This window comes from Gopherus evgoodei, chromosome 10, assembly GCF_007399415.2.
Source record: "Gopherus evgoodei ecotype Sinaloan lineage chromosome 10, rGopEvg1_v1.p, whole genome shotgun sequence".
Classification (NCBI taxonomy): Eukaryota; Metazoa; Chordata; order Testudines; family Testudinidae; genus Gopherus; species Gopherus evgoodei.
The window spans coordinates 23,411,241-23,429,675 of NC_044331.1; the positions used below are offsets into that span (position 1 = coordinate 23,411,241).

The 18,435-nt window shown below is 41.5% G+C and overlaps 1 protein-coding gene across 3 annotated transcripts in view; it reads left to right on the forward strand.

The window, feature by feature from the left end:
• Nucleotides 1-16,724, forward strand: part of MAPK6 (mitogen-activated protein kinase 6) — a 51,699-nt gene extending 34,975 nt beyond the window's left edge. For all 3 annotated transcript variants that reach the window (XM_030577685.1, XM_030577684.1, XM_030577683.1), the window contains exons 2-6: nt 3,145-4,339; nt 5,768-5,912; nt 11,832-11,996; nt 13,397-13,598; nt 14,345-16,724. In XM_030577685.1, coding sequence (XP_030433545.1) covers nt 3,785-4,339; nt 5,768-5,912; nt 11,832-11,996; nt 13,397-13,598; nt 14,345-15,443 — 2,166 coding nt within the window. In that variant the 5' untranslated portion in view covers nt 3,145-3,784 and the 3' untranslated portion in view covers nt 15,444-16,724. The remainder of the gene's footprint in view (nt 1-3,144; nt 4,340-5,767; nt 5,913-11,831; nt 11,997-13,396; nt 13,599-14,344) is intronic.
• The last annotated feature ends 1,711 nt before the right edge of the window (nt 16,725-18,435 follow it).

An 18,435-nucleotide genomic window follows, 5' to 3' on the forward strand; every position in this document is an offset into this window, starting at 1 on the left:
CTACTTCTAACGCATTCAGTTTAGCAGTTGTAGTGCCTTTAATGCTTGGTACCAGGTTGCCAGTGATGCTGTCCACACCGGGCCCGTACTCAGAAGGGACTCGTTATATTTGGCAGGTATAGGCGTCGTGGGAGTCTTTCGTTTGGGGAGGTTACGCGAGCGCCAGAAGCTCCCTAGGAGTCGGGGAGCTTCTGTTCCCGGAAGGTGGCCTCTTCACCCCGAGGCCTCTACTGCCCATCACTCAGTCCTCTCTACTCCCTCCCCACCTTAACTCACCCTTAAGGCAGGAAAAAGTGATGGGGCCATGGTCCCCTGGTTCACCTGTTCCAGTTCCCCATTTCTCTATATATGAATACCATGTCAGATAGAACAGGAGTACTTGTGGCACCTTAGAGACTAACAAATTTATTTCAGCATGAGCTTTCGTGAGCTACAGCTCACTTCTTCGGATGCACAGAATGGAACACACAGACAGGAGATATTTATACATACAGAGAACATGCATACTTCCACCTTTTCATGTAGAACTGATAAATGAAATTGTTTTCAATTGTTCACTTTATTAATGTAACTTCTGTTCACCATTCACTACACTTGCCTATACTGTAACTTCTGTTCCATATTGTAATTCAAACCCCATTTTAAAACACTCACTCCATTTTGTAAAAGCTTCCTCCAACCTTCATTTTTGCAAACCCTGCTGTAATCTTATTAGTTTAGTTTAGATGTGTGAATGAGGTATGTATGAATGATGGAATCAACCTCCAGCCCCAGCCTGTCCTGATGAGATAAAGTTCAAATACCAACGGCTGAAGACCTAGACAACAGCCCTAAACAAAGTAAGAAGCATCCACCCTAAAAAGAAAAGGACAACAGAACAACAGAAGGAAGATCAAAGCCAGGTCCAAGGCTGAAAGTCACGCCTGCAATTGATGGGTGATCAATCTAAACCCAGAGGCAGTGTGACACAGCAAGACCTATAGACTTTGAATCCAAACTAAAAGCCTATAAAAAAGAAGGGTGAGATGAGAGACTCTGGGTAACATTCTGCTGCCAACATGGAAGAACATCGGTGCCTGCCCAACAGAGATCTAGCTCAGCCTTGTGCCCAGCTTTCCTGGCCAGTTAGCTGCCACAAGCTACGAACCCAAGCTGCAAAATCAAGCCATGAACTTAAGCTATCTTCGGGACTGGTAACTATACAGCAGCTGCAGAACACCTGATGAATGTGGATGTGTGTGTATAGGTATTAGGTATAATGTGAATGTGTGTGTATGTGTGTTTGTATAGGTATTAGGTATAATGTGTGTGTGTATAAGAATTAAGATATTAGTTATTAGTCATAAATTATTATCATAATAAATGTGGCATCTTTGCCTTGTCCCCTTTAATAAGATCCTGCTGGTTTTTACTGGTCTAGTATAATTGGTACAACATGCATACCATCAGGAAGAGTCTAATCAATTGAGATGAGCTATCAGCAGGAGGAAAAAAAACTTTAGAAGTGATAATTGAGATGACCCATAGAAGGTGTGAGGAGAACTTATCATAGGGAAATAGATTCAGTTAGTGTAATGATCCAACCATTCCCAGTCTCTGTTGAAGCCTAACTTAATTGTATCTAATTTGCATATTAATTTGAGTTCAACTCTCTCTCTTTGGAGTCTGTTTTTGAAGTTTTTTTGTTGCAAAATTGCCACCTTCAAGTCTGTCACTGAGTGGTTAGAGAGTTTGAAGTGTTCTCCCACTGGTTTTTGAATGTTATGATTCCTGATGTCAGATTTTTCATGTTCTCTATATGTATAAATATCACCTGTCTGTGTGTTCCATTCTATGCATCCGAAGAAGTGAGCTGTAGCTCACGAAAGCTCATGCTGAAATAAATTTGTTAGTCTCTAAGGTGCCACAACTACTCCTATTCTTTTTGCGGATACAGACTAACCCGACTGCTACTCTGAAACATGTCAGATAGAAATTTCAAGTGCTGTAAAAGATCCAATACATTGTAAGAGCCCAAGAAACATGAACGTGTCATCCAATGATCACACATTCCAAAAAGGCAAATGATACAAACGAGTAAGGGATACTTCCGAGGGAATTCTGCACCAAAAAATAAAAATTCTGTGCAGAATTTAAAATTCTGCATATTTTATTTGTCAGTAAATATGGATGCTCCATATATCAGTGGGGCGCACAGGCCACTGGCTGCAGTGAGGTGGGAGATCACCCTGCAGCCTGCCCCATCCCCAACACACAGATTCAGCAGTGAGGCTGCACCTGACCTGACAAAGCAGAAGAGCCGAGCATGTCTCAGAAACACCCTGAGGGCCCTGCCTCTCCACCCTAGGTGCACCAAGATAGTAAGGAGGAGGGACAGTGTATCACATGCAAGCCCAGCTCTGGCCCCCGATCCAGGTGTGAGGCAAGCAGGCTCAGCCTAGTGGGATCCAAGTGTGGAAGATCTTAGTGTGGGGAGATCCAGTTATGGAGTGAGAGGGTTCTGTGTGGGGGAGTCTGGTGCAGGGGGATCTGTGCACGGGCTTGTGGCAGGGTTCTGGGTGCAGGAGGGTCTGGGTGAAGGTGATTGGAGGTCAGCAGGAAGGGGCTAGGTGTGGGAATGGGGCTCGGCAGGTCTGGGTGTGGGGGGCTCTGCGATGGGGTGAGGGGAAGTAGGGCTTAGTGGGGTAGGGGTCTGGGTGTGGGGGAAATGGAGCTTGGTGGGGTGAGGGTCTGGGGTGCAATTGGTTGGGTCTTGTCAGGGTGTAGATCTGGGTACAGTTGGTTGGGGCTTGGAGAATGGTCTTGGTGCAGGGTGGGAGTCCGGATGCAGGGTGTAGGGGCTTCGCAGGGAGTCTGGATGCTGGGGGGGCAGGGCCTCAGTGGAATGGAGGTTTGGGTGCTTGGGACTCAGTGGAGGGGTTCTGGGTGTGGGGGGAGGCTAATGTCACTTCATCTTCAAAGAGCATAAAAAGTATGCATTTCTAGTTCTACAATTATGGTGGTGTTTCTTTTTGTGGTTACAGGTGATGTGCTCAAATAATGACGTATAACTTGTCTGAAGCAATCTAAAAGTCTTTTTTGTATAGAAACACTGACCTATTTTCTTTCTTTCTTTCTCTCTCTTTTTTTTAATTTCCCCTCCAGGTTGTCACGGAATAAAATGGATGGTAGCTTTGATTGTGATTGTGGTGAGCTGGAGCCACCTGATCATTAACAGAAGGCATCTTTTGTAAATCAAGATCTGCCAGTTTCCTGTTTAACTAGACTGTAAACAAAGGAGGAAGAAAAAAACATAGTGCTTACCAGCACCATAGAATGACGCTGCTCAGGACCAGTCCAACACTGAATGTATCTGCACTGTGAGGAGGAGGATGTTAATAGAAGTCTATTATGTGCATATTTATTCACATTTTTGTTAAATGTTACCCAGTTGCATGGTAGAGCTGAGTGCATAGTATGTCATTTCATTTCGTTTGTTTCTTGTGAGTATTTTCTTTAACGTCTGCAGAGATTCTGCACCTTTCTTGAACTATGAATGCTGCAATCTTTCTATCTTATGCTCAGTCTGAGTTATAGCATTTGTCAGCTCTAAATTTAAGGGGACACAACAGGCCTGGTTGGCTGCTAATGCAATGAGAGTGTCAGAAAAACATATTGGAGTCAAAGCCGAGTTTTTCTTCTCCCTTTCTGTAAGATCTTTCCTTCAGATACCAGTGGAAGAGTGTCTACATATTTACAGAAGCGTGGTAGCTTAAGAGGAAAAAGAAACGTGAAGAATTTCAAAATGGCAGAGAAGTTTGAAAGTCTCATGAACATTCATGGTTTTGATCTGGGCTCTCGATATATGGACTTGAAACCACTGGGCTGTGGTGGAAATGGCTTAGTTTTTTCTGCTGTCGATAATGACTGTGATAAAAGAGTGGCTGTCAAGAAAATTGTCCTCACAGATCCTCAGAGTGTTAAACATGCTCTACGTGAGATTAAAATTATTAGAAGACTTGACCATGATAACATTGTGAAAGTATTTGAAATTCTTGGTCCCAATGGAAGCCAGTTAACGGATGATGTGGGCTCCCTTACGGAACTGAACTGTGTTTACATTGTTCAAGAGTACATGGAGACGGATCTGGCAAACCTGTTAGAGCAGGGCCCTTTACTGGAAGAACATGCCAGGCTTTTCATGTACCAGCTGCTACGTGGGCTCAAGTATATTCACTCTGCAAATGTTCTACATAGAGATCTCAAACCAGCTAATCTTTTCATTAATACTGAAGACTTGGTGCTGAAGATTGGCGACTTTGGTCTTGCACGGATCATGGATCCTCATTATTCCCATAAGGTTTGTGGAGAGATGGATTCACTTTTTAAAAAGTGATATCCCAATAGCCTATCCATCTTAGAATGGTCTCTCTTTGTCTAGGTACTTTAATAGTATTCATCATTCTATTATAAGTGCTTGATGGCAGGGTGTAAGTGGAAAGTTTCTGAAGCCTGTCCTGGATTGGTAACTAACTTTCCCTCCCAGTATTTTACAGAGTTGCACCATTTGCTGCTCAGCTAAGAATGCTGGCAGAGTAAGGCTGTGTCTGCACTTCGTGATTTTCAATGGCCCGGCTGTGTCGCTGCAGTTGTGCCATTGTAAGGTGCACTGTATAGCTCTCTCCCAGCGACATAATATCGCAATAATATAATACAGCATAATATAGCTTTGTCGCCAGGCGTGCAGCTTCCATTGATGAAGTGCTGTCTACACTGGCGGTATTGTTAAAACATTTGTCGTTGGGGGAGAATGGGGTGTTCTTTCACACCTCTGAGTGATGAAAATGCTACTATCGACATATAGCTGAAGTTAAAATGTCATTATCTCCATGGGTAGGCATTAGTGACTGCTAGCGTACCATGAATGTCTTGCCTTCAGCCCCAAAACATTGAGATTTTTCACCTCTGATGGCTTTGTGTCTCATCTGGCCTTTTGAAAGTTCTGCGCATGCTACTTTAATTAACTTATTTGTAACCTTGCCATGGGAGATAATCTAGAGTTGCAGTGTTTAAAATTTTGGCAAATGCAGTGGGTGAGAGCGCTGCGCTTTTTTTTTAATCATAAATTTAATAATTTGGGGGCAGGTTCAGACCTCCAAACAATTTGTTTACTTCCAAGGGGAGATTGCATGCACATAACCAGGAAGGGAGTTTAACTCTGAGTATTTATAAAAGCAGTATTTAGATGAACAAATACACAACTTAGGTTTTAAGAGCAATGCATAGATGTAGAATTACAGGAACTTTAGATTACTTTAAAATATCTGTGCATCCCCAGTGTACAAATGAAACTACTCACTGGGATTTATTAGTAGTAGTGGGATCTTCCTGTTTCTTGTTTCATGTCTCAGAAGGGGTTTGTTTATTATCTCCATTAACTTGATGTTTGGCAATAAGGAACTTTTAGGAGCTATACTTCATTTGACTAATCAAGTTGCAAGTGATAGATTAAATACAATCACCACTGTACTTAACTCTGTTTTAAAGGTGGTTGTATAAAATAGCCCTTTCAGGATCAAACTTGGAGCTCATTGCAAACAGTATTTAAACTTGTTTAGTGTGCTTATAAAATATACAGTATTGGTATGCATGGTGCACTAAATGTAGCAGGATGATAGATCTGATTAAATAGTCTAATATTGTCCTTATCTCTAGAGGCTTGGATTAAAATATATATATTTGTCTTAAGGAAATCTTATTTGTGGTTTTTTTTTTCTTCCTTCCTTAGGGCCATCTTTCTGAGGGATTGGTTACTAAATGGTACAGATCACCCCGTCTTTTACTTTCTCCTAACAACTACACTAAAGCCATTGACATGTGGGCTGCAGGTTGCATCTTTGCTGAAATGCTGACTGGCAAAACCCTCTTTGCAGGTTGGTAGTGTACTGATTGTCATTCACCCAGGCACGCCGGCTGCTGGGGCAGTCTTGCCCTGCCCCACCCCACGCTGCAGCAGCAGGAGTTTGAGGGGGAAGCTCAGGCCTGGGGCACAGGGAGGTGCTTACCTAGGGGGCGCTCCCCAGAAAGGGCAAGAGGAACTCCCTCCCTCAGCAATTCCTAGTTCCATGGGCTACCTCTGCTGGCAGACACCACCCCCACAGCTCCCATTGGCCACGGTTCCCAGCCAATGGGAGCTGCAGAACTGGGGTGGAGCAGAGAGAGCATGTGGCACTCAGGAGCAGTGGAGGGAGCCTGCCACCCCTCCCCGAAGCACCCGCAGTGCCCCTGTCTGCCTTCCCAGTACACATGGCACCTCCCTCAACCATGCGCTTTCCCCCCCTAGCACCTTTGGCGTCCCCTAGTCTTTCCCTCCAAGCTGCCCCCACCCCAAGCTTTAATCAGAGGTATGTAGTAAAAGTCATGGACTGGTCACGGGCCGTAAATTTTACTGCCCTTGACCTGTCCATGACTTTTACTAAAAATACCCGTGACTAAAATGTAGCCTTATTTATAACCCACTTCTAGTGCTCCATTGGTGCAGAAAGGACATTGTTTAGGGTAGGATATGTCCCTTTGACTATAATGGGGCTCACAGCCCTTATGCGTTTGTGGTTGCGCTAGCAAAACTTGTAACCTCCGTTAATGTTTCCGATCACATGGGATGTAAACTACTTAACTCCTGAATTAGTGTAGTTCTCAGGGAGAGAACTTCTGTCAGTATAACTAATACGTGTACAATTAATGAAATACAGGTTTGACAAAAGTACAAGCAAAATCCATTCAGCTGTTTGAGTTCAACCAAAAAAAAAGCTGTAAGGAAATTCCCAACTTCAGGCATCAATATAAAAGTTAAGTTGAGAGCATTTTGTGCTTTAAAATGCCATTAATTGAATGTCATATCTTTGGAAATCGCTAGGAACTTGAAGTTACATAAAGATCTGCTTCTCTCCAGAAGGTTGTCCTGGAATTAGTAGATGTATTAAATCTTCCAGTGAACACTGAGAAGTGGGTACTGAAGTGTCTCTTGGCAGCAAAATATTTAATACTCAAAAAATGGAAATATAATGTGCCTCTAGCTTATTGAGAATGAGTGAAAGAAATAGACAGCTCTGATGGAAAAAATGCTACAAGTCAGTAACACAAAGTCCTGAAATTTGGTGCTATGGGTGCATTGATGCAATTCTAGTATAGCACAAACATAGAATCTCTGTATAGTAAAAATTTAATCTAAAAATATTTTAGTAAATATTGCATCACTAGCATTTAGATTACATTTTTAATATACATTGATCCTAGGATTATGCTCTGGCCCTTTTTTATGTCAAACTATTACATAAATAAAAGCATAAAACCATGTACTCATATGCTTCCATTCTTTTGTCTTGATGTCTTCCATAACGGTAGCTTAATTTTACATCTTCATTCCATTATCTGTTCAATTTTGCTTGAAAAATCAAAGGACAAACTGTGTATATTTGCATTTTTTAACCTGGCCTCCGAACACTTACCACCTATGGATTATAGACTGCATCCACTTTACTTTATCTATCCACCCTACCTTATTTACATCTTCCTTATGGGCTGCAAACCACTTCTTATCTCCATCCACATTCTGCTTACTGACCAATGAACCAAACCCCATTGCATATGGGCCAAACGACTCTACTTTGCTTCAGAACACCCTACCCCTTCCCCGCTCCTCTTGGCTAGATGACACTGTCTTGCATTTTGTCTTTTGTATCATGCTTTCCTCCTCCCCTGTCTATGGACTGGCAAGCTCAATCTACTCTACCCTCCATGGAGGGGTTTTTTCAGATGTTCACCTCTGTTTTGCCCTCTAGGCAATCACGCCGTCCCATTATAAACAGATTCACCATTACACTGTCTGCTATGCCCATAGACTGAGACTTGTTCTTTATCTTGGACTGATTTGATTTAAATATCAAGATTGAGTATTAATCCAGACATTTTGTTTTATTACATGAAAAGAATGGGCTAAAAAAAGTATTTAGATTAAAGCTTGGCTGCTGTGTATCTCTCAAAATGCTGCAGTACAGCTTAATTTTGAGTGCCGAACTCATGGTAGCTTCAACAATGTATCTTACAGGGAAAGGGAGTTAGGCTGGGCTGTTGACAAGGATATGTGTGGATAGTTGTATAAGGAGACTTGCTTCATGGGGATGCTTTGAAACTCATATTTAATAGGAGTTTGACAGAAGTACTTGCAAACCTCTTTCATATTTACCAGGTATAACAAAAAATATAGGATGCACTTATGTTGGGGATGCACAGAGTTTGGTGCATTAATGAGAGCTTAACGCTGTTGTCTGTTTGCGGTCTGCTAAGAGGTAGTTTCCTTGAAAAGCCAATGACTTCTAATGGAAAATGTCACTGTAGCTGGAAAGATGAGTGTATGTTGTACAAAATTGTAAAGTACATCTTGTGAAATTGCTTGAACTATGAGGGTAACTGAAAAAGGCTTATGCAGGTTTTTTCTCTCTCTGATACAGTAATGTCCAAATTAAAACCACTACAAGCCATACTTCCAAAAGTGCTTAGTGTCCGCAATTAGGGCCAAATTTTTGAGAGCTAATTGTTCTCAATGGAAAATTGTTGGCAGCTGAGCACTTTTAACAATTTGGCCATTTCATTTAGGTGTCTGAAGGGGAAGTAGCTGAGCTTGCTTGAAAATCTGACCCTAATTTCTTGGTAAAGACTTTTCTTTCTAGCTCCTATGCAGTTTTGTCAGCAGGTGTGGGATTCTTGTATCTAATGCATCCTGTGGTCACAGGCTATACAAATGCATATTAGAGTCTCTCTTGTTTTGCTACCAAGTAGGATACTTGTACATCCTTTTTTCATGTGTGGCGTCACTTTAAAAAAGTTAAGAGTAAATCATAAGATGAAGTTGTAAGCCTGTATATCTGGAAACATATATCCATCATCCAGACTTTTAAGTTTTGATTCAGCCCTTATAGGGAAAATCCCAAGTTCAGCATGTCTGTTTACATGTGATATCAGATAAAGAAGCAACTAGAAAAGACTCATGCTAAGTCCTAGCTCAGGAAGCTAATTTAGTATCATCTTAGCTTCCTGAAAAAAAGAAGTAAACTTTTAGAGTCTTTAGATAGGTGGGAGGAGGGGAAAATCCAGCCGGGTATCTAACAGTTAATATCAAGACATATTAATTGATTTTTCTGATTGGAACACTGTTCTTCTGAGGTTTTTAATGTTCATTGCCTGTCTGTGCTTCCAAGTTATCCCTCAAAATCCTGCTTACTAGAAAGCAACTTCAATGAAAGAGGAAATAGTAGACACCCCAGAATACTTGGGAAGAAAGTTGATCATAACTATAAAGGAATTTTTAGAAGGCTTTTTAAGAGTAGTGTAAAATACAGAAGTAATAGATTTTTAACAGCAGTTATACATTCACATTTCCAAGCAAATATTTAAACAATAAGTAGTTAATCTTGAATGGGGAAAAGAGAAGAGATTTCATTTTCTTAAGCAAATTCTTAAATAGATTGAGAGAGAAACAAAAGCATCTGCTGCTCATCAGTCCAGGCAAGTGAGGTACAATCTAACCAAAGAATTCAGAAACTAATTCCCAAAAGCTAAGTTTTTTGTATATATACAAATATGCTAAGGACAGTTAAACATGTATACATTTAAATAAGCTCATATAACTCCACAAGAAGTGCTTGTGATTTGATTTAAATAAATCTGTCACTCCTATCTCCCCCTTCCCCCCAATCTCCATAGTGAAATGTAATGCCAGAAAATGAAAATATGGGTGGGGCTCAAATTGTGATTTAGGTAACTGTTTCAGGAAGCTGCCTTGTTACCATGGGAACTTACCATGCCCAGGAGTCATTTTGTGAAGATGTTGCTGTGGTAACCACAGCTCCGTGAGGCTGCAGCAGGACTGCAGCAGCTGCGACCAGTTCTGACAGTGGGGCTGCAATGGGCTCCCTCCCAGCACTGATAGTGGGACTAGATCCCTGCAGGCCAAGGGACGGACCCTTGACACCGTGGCACAACATGCAGGGTGACTGCTTTAGTCATCCCAGCTCAGTGCAGCAAGATCCCTAGCTAAGATTGCAAGGACGACGACAAGCCTGCGACCACAGGGCAAACCACCCCACTGCTGAACAGTTCCTGGCTGGGAACAGCTCCCAGTGCCACACTCCTGCTTGACAAGTGAGGGAGTGGGGCCATCACAGCAAAGCTGCAGGGGAACCCTGCACTGCTGCAGAGCCAGTGACACCTAATTCCTGAAGGGGCAAGGTGCAGGGAAAGCTGTGCTCCTTTCATGGGAGAGCAGAGGCCCTCCGGCCAGGACTATTAGGATGAGTCCCTTGCAGCAGGGGAGGCCACCCTGCTGATGAATGGTTCCTGTTGGGGTTCTCCTCCTCTTTGCAGTCCTGGCTAGCAGTCAGTGCTCTCTCTCCTTCTTGCACCTTGTGCCTAAAGGAATCACGTGTCAGCAGCACTGCATCAGTGCAAAGTATCCTCTGCAGATCTGCCCACTCCCTCATCAGCTGGGAGTGTATAGGGGCTGTCCTGTGTAGAAGCCATTCAGCAGTGGGGCAGCCTCCCCTGCTGCATGGGTCCTGCAGTCCTGGCTAGGAGTGTCTGATCTGTCCCGCCAAGACCCACTTGCTCACTTCCATGGTAGCAGGGCTGCAAAAGGTTCCCTGCACAGCCAGGGTGTTGCTACTACCCGACCCAAACTGTGAAGGTGCAAGGTGCAGGAGGGAGGCTGCAGTCCTGGCAGGGCAGAGCAGAGATTCTGACCAGGACCGCGAGCAGTCGTCCCTGGGCCTGGCCGCAGGGGGGCCACCCTACTACTGAATGGCTCTTGCTAGGGGCTTATCGTTCTCGCAGTCCTGGCCAGCTGATCAGTGGAAAAGCTCCCTTCTAATTTAGTAAGCTTTTTGTGTTTGCCTGTGGTCCCATATTTATAGTCTCAGTTTTTGAATAGTCTTAAAGGCAGTGTTGCATGGCTGCCTTTTTAATATGCATAAATACACTTCATTAAGTATTTTAACTATTTTAGTACTGCACTTCAAAAATAAAAAGCAATATTTGTACAAATTGTATGTGGAACACTTTTCTTTTTAATCAACTGATACTGATGTATTGTAATAGTATTCCTGACATTACTGCAAGATTTCAGATCCGAATTGTACTCCAAGTGGATCAATTGGTGGGTCCGTGAATTACGTTAAAGCAATTAAAAGCTGAGATGAATCGTCACTGTTATGATGGTAGAGGAGCACAGAATCTAAAGTGCTCCAGATAGTGAATGTACTATTGAGTAAGCAAAATGGAACAGCTGAGGGGGCAGGATATTAGCAAGAAAAGTGGTGGGACCTATTCTTGGAGTTTGATGTACAGAAATTTAAGACACTGTAAGGCATAATAGGCTAATATCTAGCTAGCCATACTACACTAATTCCTTCCAAGTGTACTAAATTACTTTTGAGCTCATTTGTCAAAAATTAAAAAGAACAGGAGTACTTGTGGCACCTTAGAGACTAACAAATTTATTTGAGCATGACTTTCATGGGCTACAGCCCACTTCATCGGATGCATAGAATGGCACATATAGTGAGGATATATACACACGCATACAGAGAACATGGAAAGGTGGGAGTTCCCCTGCCAGCTCTAAAAGGCTCATTAATTAAGATGAGCTATTGTCAGCAGGAGAAAAATGTTGGTAATGATAAGTACTCCTGTTCTTTTTGCGGATACAGACTAACACGGCTGCTACTCTGAAATCAGGAATTAAAGAAAGTTGTTTGGAACGTAACCAACTTCTTGTGTCTTGTCTGCTTAACTTTTAGGTGCACATGAACTTGAACAGATGCAGCTGATTTTAGAGTCAATTCCTGTTGTGCATGAGGAGGACCGTCAGGAGCTTCTCAGTGTAATCCCAGTTTACATTAAAAATGATATGACAGAGCCGCACAAACCTTTAACACAGCTGCTTCCAGGCATCAGTCCTGAAGGTAAGTGGTTCTGAAAAAAATCTAATTAAAAACCTTAAAAATCATAGCAGACAACTTTACAGTGAACATTTTTGACACCAACTTGGTTATGTATTAAGCACGTTTTCATGAGTGGCAGGGTCAATCCCATGTTTGACTCCTGGTCATTCTCCAGAATAGGAGTTTTGTGGAGGCAGTTGTTTCCAGCCCTTGTGAGAAATGGAGCGTCTTGTATCACTTTATATAGCTACTTCATCAGTCCTAGAGGAGTGTTACATGGCTTTGCAGGGAGCTGTAGAAAGAGAGGATAATGGGTATCTTTGTGTCAATTCAAATAATGCAGAGGTGGGGAGAGGGTTGTTGAGACGCTAATCCTCTAAGGATGTGAATGTGAGCCTGTGAATGATGTAATTGCTTCAGGAGTATACAGTAATTGTTCTGAAAACATTTTAGGGACAATTTTGTCAAAATAGAAAAGTTTTGGTTCAAGTATTCCTGCTTGAACAAACCATTTTGAATCTTTTTTTTTTTGACCATTCCTGGGTAGAAGTCAGTGGCGCTTGCTAACTTGATTTAGACCATGCTAACTCGACTAACTTAAAACTAATAAGAAATTCTCTTTTAAAAATCACCACTTATTGCTGTATTCTGCCTTTCCAGATTTATAGTTAAAGTCAATGTTCCCTCTAATTTTTTACATCCATGTGCGGAATGAATTGTATGCGCACCAGTATGGAGGTGATGTGTGGTGGGAGTGGGGCCAAGGGGTTCGGCTTGTGGGAGGGGTCTCAGGGCTGGAACAGAGGGTTGGGGTGCAGGGGAGATGAGGACTCGGGCTGGGGATGAGGGGGTTGGGCTGCGGGAGGGGGCTCTGGGCTGGGGCAGAAGGTTGGGGTGCTGGGGGGTGTGAGCTCTATGGTTGACCTGGGGATGAGGGGATTGGGGTGCGGGCTGCAGTGGGGAGAGAGGACTTCTCCCCTCCCAACTCTCCCCCAGCCTTCTCTTGACACAGCAGCCTAGGGCTGAGGAGAGGTGCCTCTCCCTGGCTGTGGCAGCTCCAGGGCTGGGGCCAGGGCTGGGCAAGAGGTGCCTCTCCCTAGCCATGGCAGCTCTGGGCCTGGGCTGGAGCCGGGGGAGAGGTGTCTCTCCCTGCCTATGCAACCCTTGATAGCTTGCTGCATGGCCACGCAGTTTAGAGGGAACTTAGGTTACAGTATAGGTTTTTGTCCACATTGATTTTATCACCTGGTTGCTTTGTCTTAAAATCATTCTGTAGCCTTTAGGTCTCAGTGTTTTCAACAGTCTTTGACATAGACATACATGTGTAAAATAAAGCAGTGTGTTTATAATCCCCAAGTGTAATTGTTTCAGGAATAAAGATTTTCATCTTTTGATCACTGATATGGTTGTATTCTCTACAGCACTGGACTTCCTGGAGCAAATTTTGACATTTAGTCCCATGGATCGATTGACAGCAGAAGAAGCTTTGTCCCATCCTTATATGAGCATTTACTCCTTTCCAACGGATGAGCCCATTTCAAGTCATCCTTTTCACATTGAAGATGAGGTTGATGATATTCTGCTCATGGATGAAAGTCACAGCCATATTTACAATTGGGAAAGGTAAATTTATTCCAAATGCTGTTGTTTAGATATTAATGAATTGTCTTGTGCTGCTGAATCATGACATCTTCCTTAACTCTAAAGTAAGAGGCTATATCTGAGATGCTATGAGTACATCACTTTAAGAGCAGTAGAACTCTGCAGAAAGCAGGAATAAGTATTCCCATGGTGAAGTTTTTCCTCCTCCTTCCCCCTCCAGCTCCCCAGAAACCCCAATTGCATTTTAATTGATTTTTCTAAATTAACTTGAGGATAAGAATTTTCCCACAGCTTATCCCTGTAATTAGTCTACTGCAATATAAAGCACAACAAAGACTGACTTGGATATGGTGTTGTATGACTATTTTTCAGTCTGCTAGGCTTTTAAAATTAATTTTTTAAACTTTCTTCAGTAAGACAAATTGGTCAGGAATGCAAATTTTCCATAGTCTACATTCGGTAAATATACTAGTAAAAGCATAGAATTGCAATAGTAATATTTAAAAATATCTTTACTTAAAATAGCATTTCTGATAGAAGAATATTTGGGGGGCGGGGGAATTTTTAATTTGGGTTAAATATCATATTTTAGTGATTTATATTCTGGGATTTAAAATGATACAGCCCAGTTCAGTTAAGAAAATAACTTGCATATGTTGAATTGTAAATGGTCTAGCAGTGTTGTGTTTTTTTTTTGGTCTCGGATAATTTGTAATCAGGAAGGTTTGTTTTTTCGTTCACTAACTCTAGGAAATTAACTATTACAGATACCATGACAGTCAGTTTTCAGATCATGACTGGCCTATTCATAATAACTTTGAAGCTGATGAAGTTCAGCGTGATCCAAGGGCTCTTTCTGATGTCACTGATGAGGAAGAAGTGCAAGTAGATCCTCGCAAATATTTGGATGGAGATCGTGAAAAGTATCTGGAGGATCCTGCTTTTGACACGCACTTCTCTACTGAGCCTTGCTGGCAATATCCCGATCACCATGAAAACAAGTACTGTGATCTGGAATGTAGCCACACTTGTAATTACAAAATGAGGTCATCTTCATACCTAGATAACTTAGTTTGGCGAGATAGTGAAGTTAACCATTACTATGAGCCCAAGCTTATTATAGATCTTTCTAACTGGAAGGAGCAGAGCAAAGAGAAGTCTGATAAGAAAGGCAAGTCAAAATGTGAAAGGAATGGATTGGTGAAAGCTCAGATAGCTCTTGAGGAAGCATCACAGCAGCTTGTTGAAAAAGAAAGGGAGAAGAATCAAGGATTTGACTTTGATTCATTTATAGCAGGAACCATTCAACTTAGTTTACAACATGAGTCTACTGATGTTGATAAATTAAATGACTTGAATAGCTCAGTGTCCCAACTGGAATTGAAAGCCTTAATATCAAAGTCAGTAAGCAGAGAGAAACAGGAAAAAGGAATGGCCAATTTGGCACAGTTGGAAGCTCTGTACCACACTTCTTGGGATAGCCAGTTTGTAAGTGGTGGAGAGGAGTGCTTCCTCATAGATCAGTTTTGTTGCGAAGTCAGGAAAGATGAACAAATTGAAAAAGAAAACACTTACACCAGTTATTTGGACAAGTTCTTTAGTAAGAAAGAAGATACAGAAATGCTAGAAACTGAGCCAGTAGAAGATGGGAAGCTTGCAGAGAAGGGAAGAGAAGAGAGCTTTCTTAGTAACAGTGGGGAGTTTCTCTTTAACAAGCAGTTAGAGGCTATAGGTATCCCTCAGTTTCACAGTCCTGTTGGTTCACCACTTAAATCAATTCAGGCCACATTAACACCTTCTGCTATGAAATCATCTCCCCAAATTCCCCATAAAACATACAGCAGCATTCTGAAACATCTAAACTGAAACACTCAGCAGACATATATTTTTTTGTATTCTTCATGAGATGTTTGTCTTTTTTATTACTAGTGTAAGTAATTATTTTTACTTGAATCAGATGGTGTAATTTTGGTATGGATTTCATTAGGTTTCTGTTTACCATCATTTTTACAATCCAGAATTAATTTCTATACATGACTTTAGTTTTTTGTTTTTAAACTGGCATGTCGTTTGCACACGAAATAAAAGAATAGAGCGGAATAATGCAAAATGTAGGAGGAAACAGAAAAAAAATGCACTAAACCAAGTAAAAACATTGTCAGTAAAACATTTGTCCATGTTTTGCAGAAAAAAATTTGCCTTGAAATTTACACAGTGAGACTGTACATAATTGCATGAAAATATCTATTTTTTCCCTGAAACATTTTTTCATTCATATATTAGTTTTTCATGCTGTAAACATTTCTTAGACACATGATACCAGCACCAACTGAAAATGAATGCAGAATTTGGTACGCATGTGTTATCTACCTCAAGGTAACAGCAGTATGTGGCAAAACATTAACCACCCATAGTGCTTCTCATTATGCACTTCTCTTTAGCCAGCATTATTATAGTAGCGATTTTTCCTGAAAAATCATTCAATATTTATAAATGTTCTGGTATGCATTCTTTATAGTGAAGTGTTAATATGTGGCACTTTTATTTATTTTAACAAATGTTTTCTGTAATTACAGAAAGTCAGCTTAATTTTTGAAATTTCTTGGCAGATAAGGTTTTTGTTTAGCACTATGGTTTATTGCCTACATAGCTGAATATATAATAACATTGGCTTATTCTGAGGCTGTCCCATACATCTATATGTTTTTTTTAAGTTTTCATTTCAAGTAAAGCACTCACTGTGTATAGGAATTTGTAATTTGGGGGTGCTTGATCTCTCTACAAAAATTAGGAATTGCTTTATTATAAAATGCTCCTAGAAATCTTAATTGTGTTCATTTTTTAAAAAAAATTGTAACATTAGTTGTGTGCATGGAAATAATTAAGGTACATTATTATTGTAGATTAAAAGTTCTTTATGGTGAGACATTTTGCTTTTACTGTATGTTTTTACTGAATAATTCCCAGCCCCAAAACAAGCATGAATAAAATTAGGTTAAATGTAGCATGTAGCATCTCGGTCTTCTGGAAATTTGCTTTACCTTCTGGTTTTTTTTGTTGTTTTTTGTTTGTTTGGGACACTGTATGTATTATTGGCTCCCCTGTTTAAAGAAAGACGACAAATAAAACATGGCCAGCAAAAAATGACTCTCGTTTCACTACTTGTACAATGAGAATTACCTGCTGCATTGTAACTTAGGTAGCTGTCACCATTTATATTGTGGCCTGTGTGCCTGCCCCCAGTTTTAAATGGTTTCTGTTGCACCTTCAGCCTATGATAACTTGAGTGTTGCCCAGATACAAAACAAAAATCACTTTGTAGTGGAAACAAACCCTAGGTGATGTATTACTGGAACTCCTATTGTAGCAGTATCCTGTAATATTACATTTATGAAGGTCACAAATGTGCTGTATTGAGACTATAATGTTTGGAGGCAGATGAGTAGTAGCTTCTATCCATCCGATCAATGAAAATTCAGTTATTGTGGGTGAAGATCTTTAATTTATAAATAAGTATTACTGCTTTCATTGGCAGCACACAGCGACGAAACAGCATGGTTATGAGCATAATGTTCCAAGAGTACCAGCAAATTATCAAGGTACCCTTTCTGTTTTGGCCACTGCTCGGAGCCCTGCTTATACAGGGTCAGATTATGCCCTCCTGTTCCACATGCATAAATAGGTCACATGGTGGGGAAGGAAGGGGCTCCCCATGTCCTGCCCTATCACCATAGCCTATGCTCACTGAGGCGCATAGGCAAAGGGAAGAAATGCATGGGACAGCAAAATTGGCTAGATTGACTAGTGTGTGCGGCCTGAAAGCTAGTCCTACCTGCAGTTCTGGCATGATGTACCCTCAACATGGCACAAGTGAGCATTGTTTTACAAATTGTTAGGAACTAGGCATCTAGCCCTTTCATAACTGCATATCAAATAGGCAGCACTTCATAATGTGCATGTGGAGAAAACTAAGATGATGTTGATGCTGTAGCCTTAGCCCTTCTCCCAAATCTCTCCACTCTTCTCCTTTAAGGCGTTGTCCAGTCCCATCTGCAGAGCTCCTCAAATGATGGCACGACAAGCGGAACATGGCAGACAAATGGCCATTTGGGGCTAGCTAGTGTAAAGTGTTCTTTCAGCAAAGACACATTGGGTCCTGAGTTCAAACTGTCATCTTGGTGTGCTGGATTCCTCTGTGACCTCTCTGCTGAGGATGGAGAGTGGGAGGAGGAGACTGTTTTGAAATGAACTATGGTAAGTAGTCATCTGAAACTGGATGAGAAGAGTGGGTCTGAAATTGTTAGAAATTGCAAACCAAATTCAGCCCAGAAGCCCACTATAGTCAGTGTGGGCTGATTCTCCACTGCCTCACATCATATGTAACATGAGTGCAAAAATACTACCACCTCAGAATGTGAGCATTTACACCCATAAATAAGATACTTTGTGAAGAATCTGAAGCCAAGTCTAAATCGAGTATGGTATTTCACAGCTGTAGACCTCCAGGAGTTCTGTGTAGAAAGGAGTGCTTTATGGACATTACTGGTTTATTTTGGTGGGAAGTAGTATTCTGAGAGAGGCCTGGGTCTGTGATCACCTGGCGCGTCCAGCTGGTCTACGCTCTTGCAGAGAGGCCAACGCAGTGGCTTGGTAAGCAGAACAAATCCTCTTAAAGCAGATAATTAAAAGAGGTGGAAATGCATCAGATGTAAGAGGCAAACTTAAGGTTATTGCTAATAACTGACAACAGGCTGGTCAGGTCTTTGGTCCTTCTTTGCCAGCCTGCAAAAATCCTGCTTTGGGAGAACAGAGGGTACTTATATAGGTCTGAGACTGATTCATTCTGGATGAAAGATTG